Source organism: Tachypleus tridentatus, chromosome 1 (genome assembly GCF_004210375.1).
Source record: "Tachypleus tridentatus isolate NWPU-2018 chromosome 1, ASM421037v1, whole genome shotgun sequence".
Lineage (NCBI taxonomy): Eukaryota > Metazoa > Arthropoda > Merostomata > Xiphosura > Limulidae > Tachypleus > Tachypleus tridentatus.
The window spans coordinates 102,571,873-102,591,123 of record NC_134825.1 but is presented as its reverse complement, the minus strand read 5'-3'; the positions used below and the strand labels follow the sequence as shown (position 1 = coordinate 102,591,123).

Sequence of the window (19,251 nt, the reverse complement as noted above, 5' to 3'; positions counted from 1 at the left end):
GACAATGCAGCAACACCAGGGTTTCATGAGCACTATACCCAAACACCAGCATCAGGCACAACGTCCACAACACCCGTTGAGATCTTCCAACATTGGTACTTGGTTGACTCTAGCCCAAGTGGACAAGCCGACTGACCCAAGGGGGGCCACCCAAAGGCCGCCTGTCTACAGGAATTCAAGGCCAAATTGGTGTGTTAGGGTTGGACTCCTCAACCACCAGGATCCTCTCCTCCCCTTCATGGGTCACCACGCACAGCAAACACGTGGGTGGATGTTTAGATCCCAGAGAAGGTAACCAGACAGAACAGAACCTTCCCTGGGAGGTCCCCGGTATAGAAAATGTTGGAAAACAAAAATTCAACAACTAAATATTTCCACAATAGATTATATCACTGCTGATACACACAAAAAATGCCTATATCAGAAACATTCAAAAGCAAAATAAAGATAAGTCTTCACACACACAAGTGATAACTAAATAATCAGTATAGAGAAAGCCAGTACTAAGATGGCGCATTGCACCCTCAATGACAGAGGGTCATCATATGCTCATTTACATGCAACAGTGCAGCAATATCATGCATAAACATTTGATTTTTAGGTGTGATTTACATGGTTAGTAGTGAACAAAATTTGTACATACAGAGGATAGCATCTACTTGGGAAAGGAAAATGTTAGCAAAGATAAAGTATTGTATCAGAAACTAAAATTTCTTGCTTATAATTAGAAGTTCTCAGTTAAATATTTGAGTTATTTAACTAGGCGCTAAGAATTTATGTTCAAAAATAAGTTGAAATAATTAGATGGAAGTTACATGCATGTTCTATCTAAAGGAAAAAGGTTTAGAATGAAGGAATACACTGGTCAAGAAAGAAAAGATGAGAGCATTTAATTTTTATTTGTGCATGTGCTCACTATTCATGGATCATTCCAACAAAGAGCGTAATTATGACTTCATGCCCACTGAACAATGACTATGGTTCAGAGGTGAACACCTTGAAGAATGGAAGGGGCTTGCAATTTCATTTTAGGATGCACATGTCTACTACCAAACAATCATAACTACCAACTTTTATTCTTACTCAAAAATTCAAATGAGTTTTACCCTAACTTCTGGTATTAAACAATATATAGATATAACACAGTGTAATAATTAAATGTTAAAGTGCTTAGGTACATTTTGCATAGCACTAACAAAACATTTAAAATAGAGAAAATGTTTTACAAAATCATCTGATGTTGAAAACAAAAAAATTACTTGTACCTGCCACAAGCAGAAGTAACAATTTCTCTGCAACAGAATATTCTAACCTGTACACATAACTAAAATAAACTTACAAACTTGTTCTACCCCTTTCCTCTCTCTGAAGATTTAAAATAATGGCTGTATATGAGAGTAAAAAAGGTTACCAGGATGTATATGCAACTGGTTGAAAATTATGTCCACCCACAACGGAAATGATTCCAGGAAGCAAACTCTTTTAGGTAAACACTTTACGTTAACATCTGGACTTTTCTCATAAAAAAACAACCAGGAGCTAAGCAAAATATAAAATGGTACTAGCTCTGTAATCTGGGCAGAAGATGATTTATTTACAAAATTTCACAGAACTTTAAAAATCAAACTGCAGAATGGCAGGTGCAGTGGGTAATAAATTCCTATAGATATGTACATTTCAACTCATTTTTAAATACTGCTGTATTTGTCGAAGATAGGAGCTCAGACAAGTAGCAACCGCAACAGATCAATGAGAAAAACTGTATGTATGTTTAAGACATCATCCCTCCCAACCATGTACTTTCCCAGTTGTCTTCCTCACTCCCAATTCCAAAAAGCCTAGACACAGCCTTAAAAAATTACTGGTAGTGTATAGTGCACACACACACATAAATATGTATATATTATGCATACATAATGATCAGGTTATCATGTCACATTTAGTACTAATTTAGCACATTTACTTAGTCATACTTACCCTGTTTCCATTCTGAACAGCCTCTTTAAGGAATCCAGCAATTTGTATGTTGTGTGTGCTGTTTATATACATATATTTAACTGTGGCTCTTCCTCAACTTTATACACAAAAACTTGCTTTAAACATTTGAATGCTAAAAAAAATTATTTGCTAGTGCCTACATTTCATGCAATATAACAAAACTTACATTCACAGGCATGATACCAGCTATGTGAGTTGCAGTTATTTTTTTTGTTACTCATGTGACCAACCAGAAGCATCATTTCACAGATTTTTCATAGGAAGCAACAAGTGGTAATAAATTTCACAAACTGATGTGTGTGTGTGTAAATTAAAAACAAACAGTGTGAACTTAACACAGCATAAACAAACCTCAGATAAAAAATAATTGTAATTTTACTTAAAATCTAAAACAAAAAATTTTTATGCAGAACAAGAAAGAAAAGAAATATCATAGCTACAAAACAAATATATATCACCTAGACACACACCATAAGGTGGGTAATTATACAGTGTGCCATGGATATTGAGGTACTGGCAGAAGAAAGGGCAAAACTGCACTGGGGGTACACAGTATATCAAGTTTAACTTCAGTTTTGAAGGTCTCACAGAATAAAAAGAGGGAGACAAATGTGGTTACTTTAGCTCACATCTTTACCATCTTTTGTAGTCTACAGCCAGACGTTGGAAAGTGGCTGCTCAAAAAGATAAAATAAATAAATATTTCTTTTTTAATAAGAAATAATTGGGATATATACAGAAATGAGAGAGACAGTAAAACAGTCCTTGAATTTGGCATTACAGCTCCCAATATGATGTTTGGGCATAAATACCAACCAAAGCCAAAATATTTGAAATGCAAAATCATTTCTTTTATCAGCAAAAGATGGTAAAGGTGTGGGACACTATGGGCTAGAACACCAACATCTGCTCTTATCTTTTTTCCTCTCTCTCTCTCTCTCCCTTTGTTTATACCAAAAGGCATAAATAAAACTGAGGTTGAACTTAATAGAAAGTGTACCCTAACACAATTTGGGTATTACTTCTGCCAGTACTTCAAAAACCAGGACATTTCTACCCACCTTATGATGTCTGGGAGGTATATAATTGTTTTGTACCTGCAATGTTTCTTTTTTTCGAGTTTTGAGTAAAGTTAAAATTATATATATATATATACACTGACTTTTGTTTTGGGTACAGGACATACCTGTGCAAATGCAAGTTAGTGTCTCACTTTACTTGCCTCACATTCTATATACTTATGATACATGAGCACTGTGTGGTAATTTTTTTAATCTGAACAAATAAATATTTTATTAGAAAAATTCATGAAAAACAAAAAACAAAAAAAGATGAAATGAATTGTATTTAAAAGTATAATTACATTTTACCTAAAACTTACATTATGGTAAAATTATGTTTCAGATCAAAAATCACTCTTGAAAACCTGACTTCTTAAACACTATCATGAAATAAATGTATATTAAAGGGAAGTTAAAAGTTACCTCAACAATACATTTATATCCAGATGCCAACTCTTTCTCATTCATGGGCCGGCATCGGACCACAACATGAACATTGTCAGAATCACTGGATTTTTCACCCTGTAAGAAAAATATATTCACATGCAAATTAACATAACCATTAATAATGCAGTCCATAAACCAATGCAATTGACATATTTATGTAACTTGATGTATTTGTACCTGAAAATCACTCTCAAACTTTATTATTTTTGTCACACCATAAATTTTTTAAACCTTTATATTAAAGATAATTTCAGATAAAATTCTCATTTTGACAAAAACATCTGTATGCTCAATCTCACAAAAATATATGCACAAGCTGGCATGATGAGGTTTAATTTTACTGGTCTCAAAAACAACGATTGATAGACTAGGTTTAACTGTGGATTCATACTGTACTTTTTTATGATTAATTCTAAAAACAAATACGTATATGTTATAAAATAAAGAACAACATTTTATAAAAACACAGTATTCATATCTATAACAAAAAAATCAAATATTTTACAAGAAATATCTCAAGATTTAAGTTATTACATACATACACAATGTATGTTTAACACATTTGATTACAGTTTAAATGTTTTAACAACTTATGTGAAACACAAACGGAATTTAACAGTTAATCCTTTCTTGACAAGTCATGGATCAAAGACCATGTCTTTGTGTTTGTTGATTTGCATTCAAAGTTTAATTCAACTACTATTTTATGAATTTATGTCAATAAGTTTGGAATCAATTGTAGACTATGATTTAAGTTCTAATATTATATATGATTTAATTTCTTAATTTAAAAGTAAATACTGAGAAAACACACACAAAATAGAGATTTTAGTAAGTTATGTGGTATGTTGAATGCAGCAGAGTTTAAAATTAGATGTTTGTGATGTAAAAATACTAAATCTATATTCTTGTACAATCTAGGAACTCAAATTACCAATATTAATAAGCTAGAATACAAAATTATAATCTTGCATCTTTTTATTTTGTTTATGTACTAAAATCAAACACAGTGGCCCTATTCGCTTCTTTCTATTTTGGAAACAGTCCCTTCTATAAACTTACTCAATATATGAAGTGTGACTAACCAATCAACAGCTTAAAATGTCTCCCTAATGGTTTTCTCAGTCATCTTAATATGCGAAAAGATATCTACCATCTTTTTTTGAACCAAGTTTTGCATTTTGTTAAACCTAAATTTATCTTAGTTACTAAGCTTAATAAATTATAGTGGAATTCTATGGTATCAACACAGTTATTTATGATTTTTTTGGTTATTCAACTGTGTACATATATAAAACCTAAAAGAAAATTTTGTTTCATATCTTCCACATGTGAAATTTTAAAGGGCTTAGCAACCTATGTCCAGCAGCGAGTACAAAGGTCATAGTTAGAAAAGAATTGTTTGCTTTACTCCTTTATTTATTGTTCTATATTTTAAGAAAAAATAAGTATTAAAACTTATGTCTAAATAGTATTAATCTATATACATATATATTGTATAATAATTGAAATGTAGCTAAATATCATGAAATACCAGTCCACTAAAATACAGCCAAGATAGGGAAGACTAAAAGTCAATTTAATACTACTGGATACAGTAACACGAGTATCGTGCACGCATCAATGCAAGTTATGTAATGTTAGCTAGCCATGAATGAAAGGTCAATATAAAAAAATAATAAATATATAATGATATGAAATTTAAGTTACTTAAAATAAACATTTGTATTTTCATGTTATAATATGTACATCATTCTAGCACAAGAAAAAGCATATTTATTTCATTTTTTTTTTTTTATTATGGTTACAAGTTTGGTCACTTCACAGACCCCACATACTTAAGGTATAGAAAATAGCATAGAATATAAAGTCTTACTGAACATAAACACTTGAAATGTATTTAGGAGGTTTTAGAAAATACACTAATAATATTTGAGATTTTGGGACAAACAAATTTTTTAAAATCATAACATGAAATTACTTTGCCGTGAACTAGTAAAAAAACAGACCAATAATTTCACAAACAAATCTTTGGTAAAATATTTCATTGAAAATCTGATTTTTTGTGTTTAAAATAATTGTAACCTTTTCTAAAAGTCTACCAAATTTTGTGAAGATACACATGATGTATCAAATATTGTAGTGCAAATACTTAACAAGTGCCAATGTGCAGACAAATTCATACATATTATATTGAGCTCATTGAGAAATGGTTAGAAAAGTTTAAAATTTTATTGGATAGTCAACATGCTTTCACTAGGGAAGAACCTTGCCTTACAAGTATTTTGACATTCTTTGAAAATGTTATTGCTTAAGTAGATAAGGGTAAGAATGCAGATTTGGTGTATCTGGATTTTCAGAAAGTATTTGACACTGTACAACATAAAAAGATTGAACAAAAAATTATCTCTATTGGTGTGGAGTCCAAATTAACTAATTGGATTGAAGAGTGGCTGGGTGGAAGAAAGTGGGAAAGTGTTATAAATGGAGTTCAGTCAAAACTGGATTAATGTCACAAGTGAGGTATTTTAGGGCTTAGTTTTAGGACCTTTGCTCTTTTTGATTTACACTAATGACATAGGTGAAAGAATGATCAATAAAATATATTTAGATATGCTGAAAATATTAAGGTCTTGGGTGTAGCTAGCTATGAAGAAGATACTGCTACTCTACAAAACTATTTAGATCGTTTAGTGTGTTGAGTTGTTAAATAAATGGCAGAGTGGTTTTAATTACAAAAAATGCAAGATAATGCATATGAGAAATCATGAATTATAAGTATAATTTGGATGGTAGTAACTTTAACAGTGTCATGAAAAAAAGGGATCTTGGTATAATGATTTATCATTCTCTTAAGCCATTCATGCACTGTGCTGTTGCTAGTGGTAAGGCAAGTATGATTTTCAGTTGTATCTACAGAAATATTGAACACAAGTCTAAAGAGGTTACACTTTCTTTGTATAGATCATTGGTTAGACTGCATGTGGAGCACTGTGCTCATCTTGGGCTCCTTACCTTAGGAAGGACATTGAATTGTTGAAAAGGGTTCAGATAAGGGTTACTAGAATAGTGCCGGGAATAGAGGGTTTATCCCATGAGGAGAGATTATGATCTTTGGAATTGTTTTCTCTTGAAAAAAAAAAGTTTGACTGAAAAATTTAAGATTGCATGTGAAATTGATAATGTTGACATATCTTTTTTCATACTTAACCGTGAAAATAGTAGAATACAGGACACAAGTATAAATTTTGTGGTGGTAGAATATTCAGCTAAGACAATTTTATTTTTCTAACAGTGTGGTTGGCCTCTGGAATGGGTTACCTCTAAATGTTGGACAGGCAGTAAATTTAAGTGAGTCTAAGAGGAAGCTTAATAACAATATGAATTATGAATGATAATGGATAGCTTTAAGATTTTTTAAAAATAATTTTAGTTTAATTTAGAGGATTGTCCCTAAAAACTATTTGTCAGAAAAAGCAATATCCATGTAGTTTATGGCACTTAATGTACAAAGAGAAAAAAACAAAAACATTTTGATGGAAAATAGGAACTGTTGATTATTTGTAGATTTTCTAAAAGAAATATTCAAATGAAATTAAATATTGAAATAAGAAATAAACAAGTTATACTAGTTTGATAGAATTTGAAACAATTTCCAATCCCAACTTTAGATGACAAATTTAAGACTGCTTCATTTTGCTATACAAATCACAATGTTCCTGCAAAACAGAAAGATGTCATTTTAAAGTAATAATTATTCCATCAGTGAAAACTAGAATAAAACACCATAACACTATTAGATCATATAAAACCAACTATCATTCATTTCTTTCTGCACTAAGAATCATTCACAAACTGTATGTAAATCCATGGGGCATCTTTGACCAACTTCTAGAATACATACAACTTGTCTACTGAAGCTAATGAAACAATAGTGCAATTTTTATGCTTAATTATAATTACTGCACAATATGATAGTTGATCACATCGATTTTGCTAAGAAATGGCCTATAGCTATCTCCAACTAGTTCTCACTCATTGGTGTAAATGCCTTTCACTGCATTTATAATCAACCACAAAATTAGCTTCACAAAACATGACAAACAAGTAACCAACATTTGTGTGAAATAAAGGAGTCTCCACAAAGAACGTCTCAAACTCTATTGACTTCACTCAATTCATATCTCCTGACACCGTGATGGTTGAGATTGATTATGCAAGCAAATCACTGACAACAAATGTTACTTTATAAACTGGATTAAGCTGGTTAAATGTTTTCTTTAAAAATTTTATTTATGTCCCAACATAAAATTAAAATTATTGTGCGAATTTTAAAATTCTATATATTTAAACACCACATATTATTGAAAATGCGGGACTTAGAAATATCATGGTGGTACATGAGCGCTGGAAAAATACTGAGTAACATCATATTTTCAACAATAAAGCAGCTTTATGAACGATTTAGAAATGGCAAAAGAAATAACTTACAGGCATGATGTTTACATAGATGATTCACCTTGAATATCTGAATTGCTGTTCCCTACACAGAATAAATAGTCTCAGCTAACAGAATATCCATGGAATTTTCTGAAAATATTCACAGCCAAGTTCAACATAATTTCTTAGAAACATATTAAAGTTATAAAAACAAGATGATAAAAAAATTTATAAAGCATAAACCTAAATAAAAATACATGCATTAACAATTAGCAGAATGTTTTAATCAGAATGTTACTGATTCATTATTTTTTAGGTCTTAAAACTGCTGATAAATAAAACAGCAGCACAATGTCATCTTAAGCAAAATTTAATATACTTTAAGTAATTCAAATTCACATCCACAAGAATATTCTAAATTTGTTACCTCATTTTTAGCAGAAGAATGTATATACGTGCTGACACATGCAAACAAGCAAAATTTTGCATATGACAAAATGTAGTCACAAGTTACTTGCACCTCCAATCCTCTTATCACAACCATTCAAAACATGAACAGGTTTGTGAAAAACTAACAGAATATAGTGTTCATGTACAAGGGATATGTCACTGCAATTATATTTAGATTTTAAAAGTCTGGTTAAAGAATTGTAAAGTTATTTTGGTTCAGTAGTAATTTTCCTTTGTGGTAACTTAAAAGATTTCTTTAATACAAAATGTCCATTCAAAATAGCCTGCCAGGATTTTACATCCCTTAGGAATAACTGTTATGTCATACACTTCCATCATATGCTCTCTTATTCTGGTCAACAAACAAGAATACAACTTCAGCCAGTTTTAATACTTCCTCCTAGGTGGCAATGATACTACCTATATATACAAAATTATATTTAAAACAATTAAATTCATATACTACACCAGATTGTTGAAAGTAAAACACTTTTTGCTTGGCAGGTATTGCTAATATGACTAGCATTTTTTGTAAACTTGAGAAAAGGTACTTGCTTTGGCATCATCAACCACTAGATGGCACCCTTAATCCACCTCAAATGAGAGCACAATCTCACAGAGCTCCAGAGTGAAGAGTGAAGAAAGCAATTCTATGGTTAATGCTAAAGTAAATGTTACTTGTGAAACTCCATTCCCCACATGTATATGTATATTCAAAATTTCTAAACATTAGCCTCCTCAAGAATAGTGAACTTTTATATTTTATAGATACAGTAATACTTGAATTTAGGATAAATACAAAGGTTAATAATATTTAAAAAAATGTGAGCATGAAAGACTTACTCAAAAACAGAGATCCCATATAGAAAGACAGCCCATACTTGAAAACATTAAAGGAAACCTCACCAGTTATAGATACTACTGAAGCAGAAGAATAACCACAAGTAGCAAACCCAATCCCTAATTGAAAAAATAGCAATATCAATAAAGTAGAAAACAAAAACAAGACCAGGTTGGCAAAGGCATCATGGTACATTTGATGATACATAACACAAAATTCACATCTAGGGTGTTTATAAACATTATGGTAAACAAGATTTTCCAACCGTACAAGACAGTCTGTTAATGTGGAAAGAGCAAGATCTATGGAGATATTTGGCATAAAGAATAAATAACCTGTGATGAACCAATTGAAAGGTCTCTGCTCATGCAATATAGCAGCAACCCACTCTGATAACAAATAGAAAGCATTCTGGGAAACAACAATTAGAGTCAGTTGGACAACATAACACAATTAAATAAAAAGTGTGATTCTTTCACACCACTGCTGCTACAAGGATACCACTTCAGAATCTTTAGTTTTTCCATCTTCTCTTGAAATTCAGGTTGCAACTAATGCTTTTAGAAATATAGGTTCATCTTACTGCCCCCTTTTTTTACCATGCATTTCTCATTCCACTATCCTTTTGGTGGACTCATTCATTTTTCTGCTTTTCTAAATGTGAGATCCCACCCTATTTTCTCATCAGATTTTTTCATTGTCATCTGTAAGCTATAATCATTCTTCTTTGGCACCAGCACTTACTAACTTGGTTTCTGTTTGCCACTTTGCTTGCATGTTAATTTATGTGGACTTAAAGTGCTATTTTGCAGGGTATTTGTTTCTGCCCCCACTGTTGCTGATGATCTCTAATAGGCCTGTTCTTTGCAAGTTTTTGTTTTTGGTAGAATTTCTCTTAAGTTGGTTATTTAGTCAGGGAAAAAGCATCAACAAGAGTTGCTTAGGACTAGGGATTTGAAGCTTATCTCAGGTCATTATCCAAATGATCAATATCCCAGATAATATTTACTATTCTTCTCTGTTACCTGTTTCAGAGTCTGTCACTGCTTGAACTTTTATATTTAATTTTTCTTGCTCCTTTAATATTCAGTAACTGTGTTTTGTTTCCCATATTTTTCCCTCTGCATTTTTTAAAGGGCCACATGGTTTTGTTTTAATTTGTCAATTATTTGTCTTTTATACCACAGGGCTTAGCAGGTGTTTCAAGTTCATTTTTATATCCACTTTCATCGATGCCATGTTTGGCTTTATTATATACCAAGAAGCACCCAAGCTAGACCTGGATCCTCCAGTTATTTCTCCTAAGTTCTGAAAACGTTAATCATTACATTCAACCCCAATGAAATCTCCTACCATATGCTTCTGTGTTGTTGAAGAAGATATGGCTTTAACTCCAACTTGCAACTTACTGATACAACACACAAACATCCTTTCTAGATTTTTCAGATTCATAAGTCACTTCAATGAAGCACTTCAGTAATGTTTCATGAAAACAGCAACTGGAAGATGTTCTTTTTCTCCTCATGCAATATCTCTGCTTTGGGACTGTCAATAAATGATTAACATATTTTGCTCAATTCTCTGTTTTGTTTTCTGCACCCTTCCCTCTAAAGTTTTATGAAGGGCCACATAGTTTTGTTTTAATCTGTTGAGTCTTTGTCATTTCAACCACTGGGGCTCAATGAGTGTTTCAAGTTCATTTTTATATCTGCTTCACCAATTCCTTTTTTTTTAACCTTCTAATTTGCTTTCCACTTCAGGATGATCTACCTTGTGTTCATTGTTTCATCATAAAATTTCACATTTCCAACTCATCAATAGTATGAAACTATTAATTTTGGTTTCCACATGGTTTTATATTCTTGTTTTTATGTGGCACCCTAGAAACTGGGAAATTGAAGACTGCTATGAGCTCTTCTCTGTCTCAGTCATTATCTCTACATTCCTTATTTCATGATGGAAGCAATACAAACTTTAAAGTAGTTACTTTGTCATGGCTGTTAGATGATAAAAGTGCATATCAAGGATGCTTATATATTCTGATTCACATTGTTTACAGTTTTATTAGATTCTCTTCACTGATCTCTTGTATGTTATTACATTCTTGCTAATGTTCCTCTATGACAGTTTATCAGTCTTGTTGGAATATACTTCTTGGTTGGCACCTTTAGAATTTGATTTCTTGTATTTCACCAAACCCTCCACAGCTTATCTTCTCTTTCATGTATTTATTTCTAAAGTGAGCTTGTCAGCTTTCTTGAATTCTGTTCATAGAACTGCCTTTTCAGCCAGTTTTTTCTTGCCATGGAAGTCAAAAGCCTCTTGCATCTTAATTTTTTTCAAGATTTATGTAGAGCTTTTTGTTTATGGTACCTAAGAATGTCTCAATATTATCCTCAGTGGTACTTGAGTCTGGTCTTAGGTCATCTGCTATCCATTTTTTGAACTATTGGTAACATGTTTGTTATATTTTACTTTGTTACTTGTTTCAGGGAGACAGAGTTCTGTCATATTTAACACCGATGCTTCTTTTTTCCTGCAGGTTCTATATTCAAACCCATACAGACTTGGAATCATTAGCCCATTAAAAATGTTTAATAAAAATAAACAAATGGCCACACAACCCATACGAGTGGAGGTCTCACAGGATGCCATACTTCCACATAGTATCATAAGCTTTCTCGAGGTAAAAGAATACATAAACAAGATATTGACATTCAAGAAAGGCTTTTCTGATTGATGTTTAAAGTCAAATCAGGTGGTCCACATTGGTGAGCTGTTGGCCTGGTCCAACTTCCATTGAGGCACGAACATCAAATGACATCTACCATGGTCAGTCTCTCTCAAAATGAATAGAAATGATCACTGCCACATGGGTTACTGTCAACCCTCAAGAAGAGTAAGAGAACAGGGAAGAGGAATAGCTAGAGAGATCAATAGCAGTAAAAGACTGACTAAGTGCATGAAAATTAGTATAAGAATCAGTCCTGAAGAGAGAAAGGTTGTGATCTGAGACCATACACTATATGGAACAATGGAACAACCCCTCCCATCAATATCTGCCCTGCCCCCCCCAAAGGAGATTATGTTCATTAAAATCCCCTAGGATTAACAAGGGAAATGGTAACTGCTCAGTGAGGGCATCAAGGTCCAACTGAACATAGGTAGCTTCAGAAGCCAGGCAGAGAACAAATAGTGATGGCATGACCCAAAAAAAATGGATGGCTACAGCTTCCAAGGGTGTATCAAGTGGCAAAGACAGGGTGGGCCCATACTGACTGAACATCAGTGCCACCTCTCCATGCACTCATCCATTGCACAACCTGTTTTTTCTGTACAAAGAAAACTGCAAAATGATGACTGCATTGGCAGGTTTCAGAAACATTTCCTGTAAGGAGAGACACACACAGGATGGAAAGAATGAATCAGATCCTTTATGTCATCTATATTCAAACAAAAACCCCAAAAATTCTACAGTATCAAAGTAGCCATTTTTATTAAAGTGGGGGAAAATGGGGCAGGGAGCCCTTCTATTTTTTACCACACTTTTTTTCTTTACTGGATGGAGGTCTATTGACATCCATGGATCTTGCCCAGGGTAAAGTAGACAGGTCTCTCTATCTGGACAGATTCCAGTGACTGAGGATATAAACAAGTAATTGTTTTGCATCTCAGGTCTGCAGAAGAGGATGGACCCAAGGAAAGACCCAAAGCCAAATGAAGTGGACATGAGCAGTCGCTGGAAGGAGTGGCAGGAATAGAGATGGAAGTAGACATAGATTCATCAAATCTTTTAACCAGGGAAGGCAAAAAAAGTCTTCAGATGTTTTGCCTAGGAGGGGAGGGGCTATAGCCTATAACCCTAATATGTTTACTTTAGTTGCTGCTTTTAAACTTTAAAATATAATCATTGCATCTTGATTCAACTTGTTTCAGTACTTCTTTGATTATCCCTATTTCCTATTTTAAAGTAACAATTTTTAATTATCTTAAGTTTTTTTTAATGTCTATTCATGGAGAATAATATTTATGCTTATATGTAGCTTTTAGTTTAACAGTGCATGTTTTTCAACAGTTTACTGCTGCATTTGCTTTATTCCATAAGACCATTATTTACTGAGCCACATGGTTTTGTGCCAGGTGTTCAAATAAGCACACATTTAACAAGAGAAGCACAAAAAATCAGGAGAATATATCACCACTCACAAGAGTTGAAAAATCTACTATGGCAATCATTTACTTTAGAAAACTCTCTGAAATAGTTGCAGAAGACCACAAAAGCAAAATATAATAGTAACCAGTAAGACCAGCAAACTTGGAAAATGATAAATCTTCAGTGTGGCAATTTCCTGTTAATGCACTGCAAGTTATACAGGTTATTTTGCAATTACTGAACATAAGTAAAACATCAGCTTTTTTTTCAATAGCAGAAAGTAAAAGGATGGAAAATAACAAACACATGCATTTGAATTAAGTTTAACCTTTAAATGGCAGCCATCATTAACTGATGCTGCTACCCTAACATTCCACTGTTTAAGGGTTAAAACTATTCTACGACATACTTACTGATGAATTCATTACTATTGTACAAGCTTCAGTAAAATATTTACAGTCACTTTTTCTTGTTACTTATAAAACTCCAATCAGTAATATTAAGGCTGGAGATATTGCTATACATATACACATTGTTTACTTTAATAAACATTCCTGACTTGTATAATGGTCCTTAATTGGCATCTCACTTTTGCAATGCATGAGTGGATTTGAAGAACTTATGCCGATAGCAAAGAACTTAGAAAATTTTTGAGGGTAGTAATTTAACATTTTTCTATTTTTGATAGATACCTTCACTCACAAAAAGCCTTTCTGATTAGTACTGCCCTCTATCAATGCAAATATTTACTCTCCACTATCTTTGTAACTCCCACTTCTTTCTGCATATCTAAATGCAAATGACCATGCAGCCACCCTTCACCAAAAGGAGTGCCATTTGACTTTCAAGATGTATAAAATTAAAATTCTATTAGCTTTAAAAACTAGCAACAGAGCACTATTCTGATAGTCTTGAATACCTTATCCACTGATGTTAGTTGGTTCCTATATATGCATTGTCTTCCACTTAACTGTATTTGTCCAACTTACTACTTGATATGTCATCCTATATTACCCAAACATCCTCAATACCACTAGAAAGATCAGAGTTTAATGCAATTAGCAATAGTTTGTTAATGTAAATAAATAAAAAGGGTCCAAGCACTGACTCCTGATGTACTCCACTAGTAACAAAAGTCCAGTCCAACTGGACTCCATTAATAACCTTTTTGTCTTTCTCACTTAAGTACCCTACAATCCATGTAACTAGTCTTTTCCCAACACAAAAAAAAGTAATTTTCTTAGCTATTATTTTATGTGATACCTTATAACCTATTCAAAATCTAAGTATAATTCTACATACTTTTTTTGTCCAGATGACAAGCAACATCCTTGAAAACACAAGATTAGTGAGACTAGATTTAACTTTTAACAAATCAATGTTGGCTTTTCTTTATGAATCTTACTTCAATAAGTAATTTTTAAAGCTTTCTTTATCAGGCTAGAAATTTTCTAACTACTAATGTAATTCTAAGAATTTATGAATGAAGAATAACTGACTTATTATGTGGGGAACTCTTGTCACCTCCTTTAGAATAGTAACAGTTGCAACTTTCCAATCCTCAAGCATTCACCTACTATTTATTGACCTACCGATGGAAGGAACATACTTGTGTATCTAGTATTTAACCTCATTTAAATTCTTGAGGAAATGCTGTCTATTTTTAATTTGTCAATCTTTCTACTCAACACTGTGGGATTAATAGTGATATTAGGTCAAACCCAATATTTTCCCCAGAATTTTCCAAGCAGAAATATTACTATATTTACTTGTAAAAGCAGAAGAAATATTTTAAAGCTCTGTCATCCAATCCTCATTCTACAATTCTACTTACTTTTACGTTTAGCACACTTATATTAAAAGAAAAAATAATCCTTGCCATTTGTTTTAACATTATAAGCCAGCTGTTTCTCATAAACTTTTTGGTGATTTCTTATTAACAAAATCACAAGCTTTTCTACAGTTTTGCCAACAGGAGACAGCTTCAAAGTACTAATAGGAATTTTATCCTTTAAATCTTCCAATGTATCTGTCAATTAAAAGTTTTAAAGTTAATTCACTTATTTCCAATTTTCTCCTCTATATCTTTAATAAGCAAATTATATTTTATCTAACATGTTTTTCCTTTTTCTATTTTAAGAAATATGTCTACTTTGACTTAAAAGGAACTTTTTAAAATTTACTCAAATCTGTCCCATATTGCCTTTTAACTCATTCACACAATCTACCTTTGGTATCAAAATTGGCTTTCTAAAAAAATAAGAACAAAAATTTCATTGATCCTAACATTTTCCAAAACATGAAATGTAATTACACAATGATCACTTTTCCCCCAACATGTCTTCTATTTCAACTTTTGCAACCATATCCTTATTAGTGATATAATTATAAACCCAAACTAACATCTCCCTGAAGTGGCTGTCAAATCATTTAGTATGGAAAACCATCTTGAATTACTTCCATCAATATTTTCCTCTATACAATCCAATGTCTAAAATTATTCTTGAATTGCTGCACAAGTATTCCTATTAGTAAAAACCCTGATCTCCCTATACAATATTTTGTTTCTTTCTGTCTGATCAGGTGATATGCAACAATATCACAAAAAAACCTTTTACCCTCCCCTTGAAACCATGGATGGTAACCTAAATAAATACAACCTCTTGAGTATTTTTTTTATTCAGTAGTAGTGAATACTTATGATGGTTTAAAATGCTATTTACACAATGGACATCTAAAATATTCATGTTTCCCAGCACATAAAAGTAACAGAGCTTGATGGCATAATATGCAAGACATTAAGTTGATTAGTTTCATGATCTAGTTATGCCAAGCAATCTTTTCTTTCTTACAAGTTTCTCTCATGGGATGAAATATTGTTGTTGTTTTTTCACATGTATAACAGTAGCAAAATATTTATTAATTTACTTTATCCTGAATATGCAAAAAACCATGATGAATGAAGATAATAGTACTACATTCTCTATAGCACCTAAGCTAGCTTAGATAGGGCTCAGTTAGGATATCACTAACTTAGTTGTAACTAATAACATATAATGTTTCAGTTGGTCATGTATACAGTCAATCTTGTAAATTACTTTTACAATACTCACATATTACTTTTATTTTACCATTTACTCACATTGTTACATAACAATGACATAATTATCTGTGATGATGAAAAAAACCACTTGTAGAAAAAAATATATATACGTAAAAATGACTGGTACGAGTTGAGAAAATTTTATGTAGAGGTTCTTTGTGAACCTGACGATGACTGAAGAAGGTCAAAACATTGTTCGCCCCTCTACACAGGATTTTCTCAATCCATACCAGCCATTTTTACATATATATTAATCACATAATTATATTAATTTTACAAGACACATAACAGTCATGTCATATCTATCCCTTTCATAAATTTTGATTAAATTCACATCTATGTGTTGTGTGTAACCACTTTAATAACACTCACATATTACTTTTACTATTTAATATGTACACAACAATCATGTAATCATATTACTTTCACATTAGAAAACCAGTCATGCACATATCTATTCCTTTCATAAATTTTATGATCAAATAAACGTCTGTGAGCAATGTTGTATGTAACTACTTTAATGTAACATTAAACTTGATATTAAATCCCTTCAATGCCCAGATGGCACATTGAATCCAATGTTGAACTCCAATTCAATTGGAATAAGTGGATAGGAATGATAATTCATTCCCCCTTAATAATAAAATGTTAGTCCATCACAACTCTTCCAGACAACAAAGGAGTAGACTGAAACATTGAGATGAGCCTTGCTCAAGAAAAACATCATCACATCGTACAGCAGCCCCAAACGACTAACCATTAAACTACAAATCCAAGTGTGAAACCAATACACCGTGTCGACCCCAAACTTTAAACTAGTAACACGTAAAATTCCAATACGTAAATATATAGGATATAACCAAAATTATAGAATGCCTGAATTATATAACTGAAATAATGCAAATGAAGTAAACTTACTAAAATATTCTTCTCAAAATTACAATTAGTAGGAATCGAATGGACTATGAGTAAAGACAGTGCCCCTAGCGTACAAATTAATGCAGGATATCTAAAATGTTTAAGATTTAAAAATATATATTACTCAATATTTTATTAATTGTTATTATATTATAATTGCACATATTTCTTCTACGTCTACCAATGCATTTATTTCACGCAAATAAGCAATTTTCTTTAGTAATTATTTTGTACTTTATATATGCTTTCTTCTTTGTTTTGTTTGTATAATCCGATAGTTTAGAGTTTAGCAAGAAAGTTTATTATATCCCTAAAATTTAAAGGCTCGATATTCATGCTGGACACAACGCAAATAGCATATTGAGTAGCATTATACTTATAACAATAAGTATATTGTTTTCTACCTGTGTTAGTGATCTTGGAACTAAAAAACTAATTTATATTGTTAGTTTATTTACAATTGTAGCATAAATATGTGGTTCAGAATACAGCTGAGACTGTTTTGTACGGAATTGATTTTTTTTCAATATAATATTATATCTATTCTACTCGAGGGAATATTGAAGTAATACATAATCTGCATTAAAAGGATTACCTACCGTAATAAAATATGCAATCCTAATAGACATTGTCTGCGTGTTACAACCAACTAACACTGTGTAAGTATCAGGGGCGTAGATCCTGGTTGGGATAGGTGGGATACATCCCCCCCTTCATTTTAGGTGGTGGGTATGGTGCATACAATCATCCCCCTTACAGTTTGGTCTGTTGAATTGTTTTATTGCATCACAGGCCTACAAATTGTGTGTTTGTTCTCGTGATTCTCATGTTCTTACCAATCGAATTACATAATTAGGCCTAGATGTAGGCTTTTCAGTAGCCGAAATGTACATCTTTAATATAGGCGTGTTTCTAAGCTTTTCGATCTAAGCGATAGTTCGTAAGTATCAGTCAGTAGGCCGAAGTATACATGCAAGTATCGTGGCAACAAGATTACTATGTGACTGCATGTTTACAGCTTTCAGGTTCAAGTAATCAAATTACCAATTTTCAAATTGAACAGTCCACATAAGTGGTTGCAAAATCATCACCCCCATCGTGTGTAAAAAATCTACTCCCCTGATAAGTATGTTATCTGCATTTTCTTTTTGTATGATTATAATAAAGGTTGTGTTTGTTTCATTCAATACTTTCCTGTCTCTTTATTCCACACACAAGAAACCCAAAGAAATTTTCAAATACAGACAACTAAAGTAATTTCGTGGTTGAATCTGCTGTTATTATTAGATAAAATATAAATCTGATACCTGCAAGTCAATCAGTTCACCTGAAAAAAAAAGTATAGTAAACAAGAAAAAAAGCATTATAAAGCAATAAACCAACACTGGGAAATGATTTGAAGATAAAGTATTGAAATGTTATGCTTTTTTCGAATTTTCTTTATTTGTTTCTTAAAGTTTGATTTATAAACTACTAAATATTGAAATCTTATCGACTGCTGTTTTTTCATTATTACATATTATCTGCCACATTATTCACGAATACATTACTATATATTGGTATTTTCCCTGTATTCGTTTTCGTATTCGCATTCATAAAAATATTGAGTGTTCGTATATGTACTACATATCATGTCAAGTCCATTGATTTCTTAGCAAAGGCTCATTTAGGTTTAGTAAAACTCAGTTTCACTTTGAAATATAAAACTTATCAAACCTATTGTTTTATATTGGTTCTGCCTAATTCACTATTTCAGAAAATCGTTTTTAAATTAAGATATTTCGAATAGGAAAGGAAAGAAGCGATCTTGAAGCCATGACCACATAATATTATTGCAGAA

At 32.1% G+C, this 19,251-nt stretch overlaps 1 protein-coding gene across 1 annotated transcript in view; it reads right to left on the bottom strand.

Moving 5' to 3' along the window:
* LOC143257225 (kinesin-like protein KIF3A) overlaps positions 1-17,485 on the bottom strand; it is a 72,132-nt gene extending 54,647 nt beyond the window's left edge. Inside the window, 3 exon segments of the mRNA XM_076515641.1 lie at positions 3,483-3,581; positions 7,998-8,096; positions 17,412-17,485. Coding sequence (XP_076371756.1) covers positions 3,483-3,581; positions 7,998-8,003 — 105 coding nt within the window. The 5' untranslated portion in view covers positions 8,004-8,096; positions 17,412-17,485.
* Positions 17,486-19,251: the final 1,766 nt, after the last annotated feature.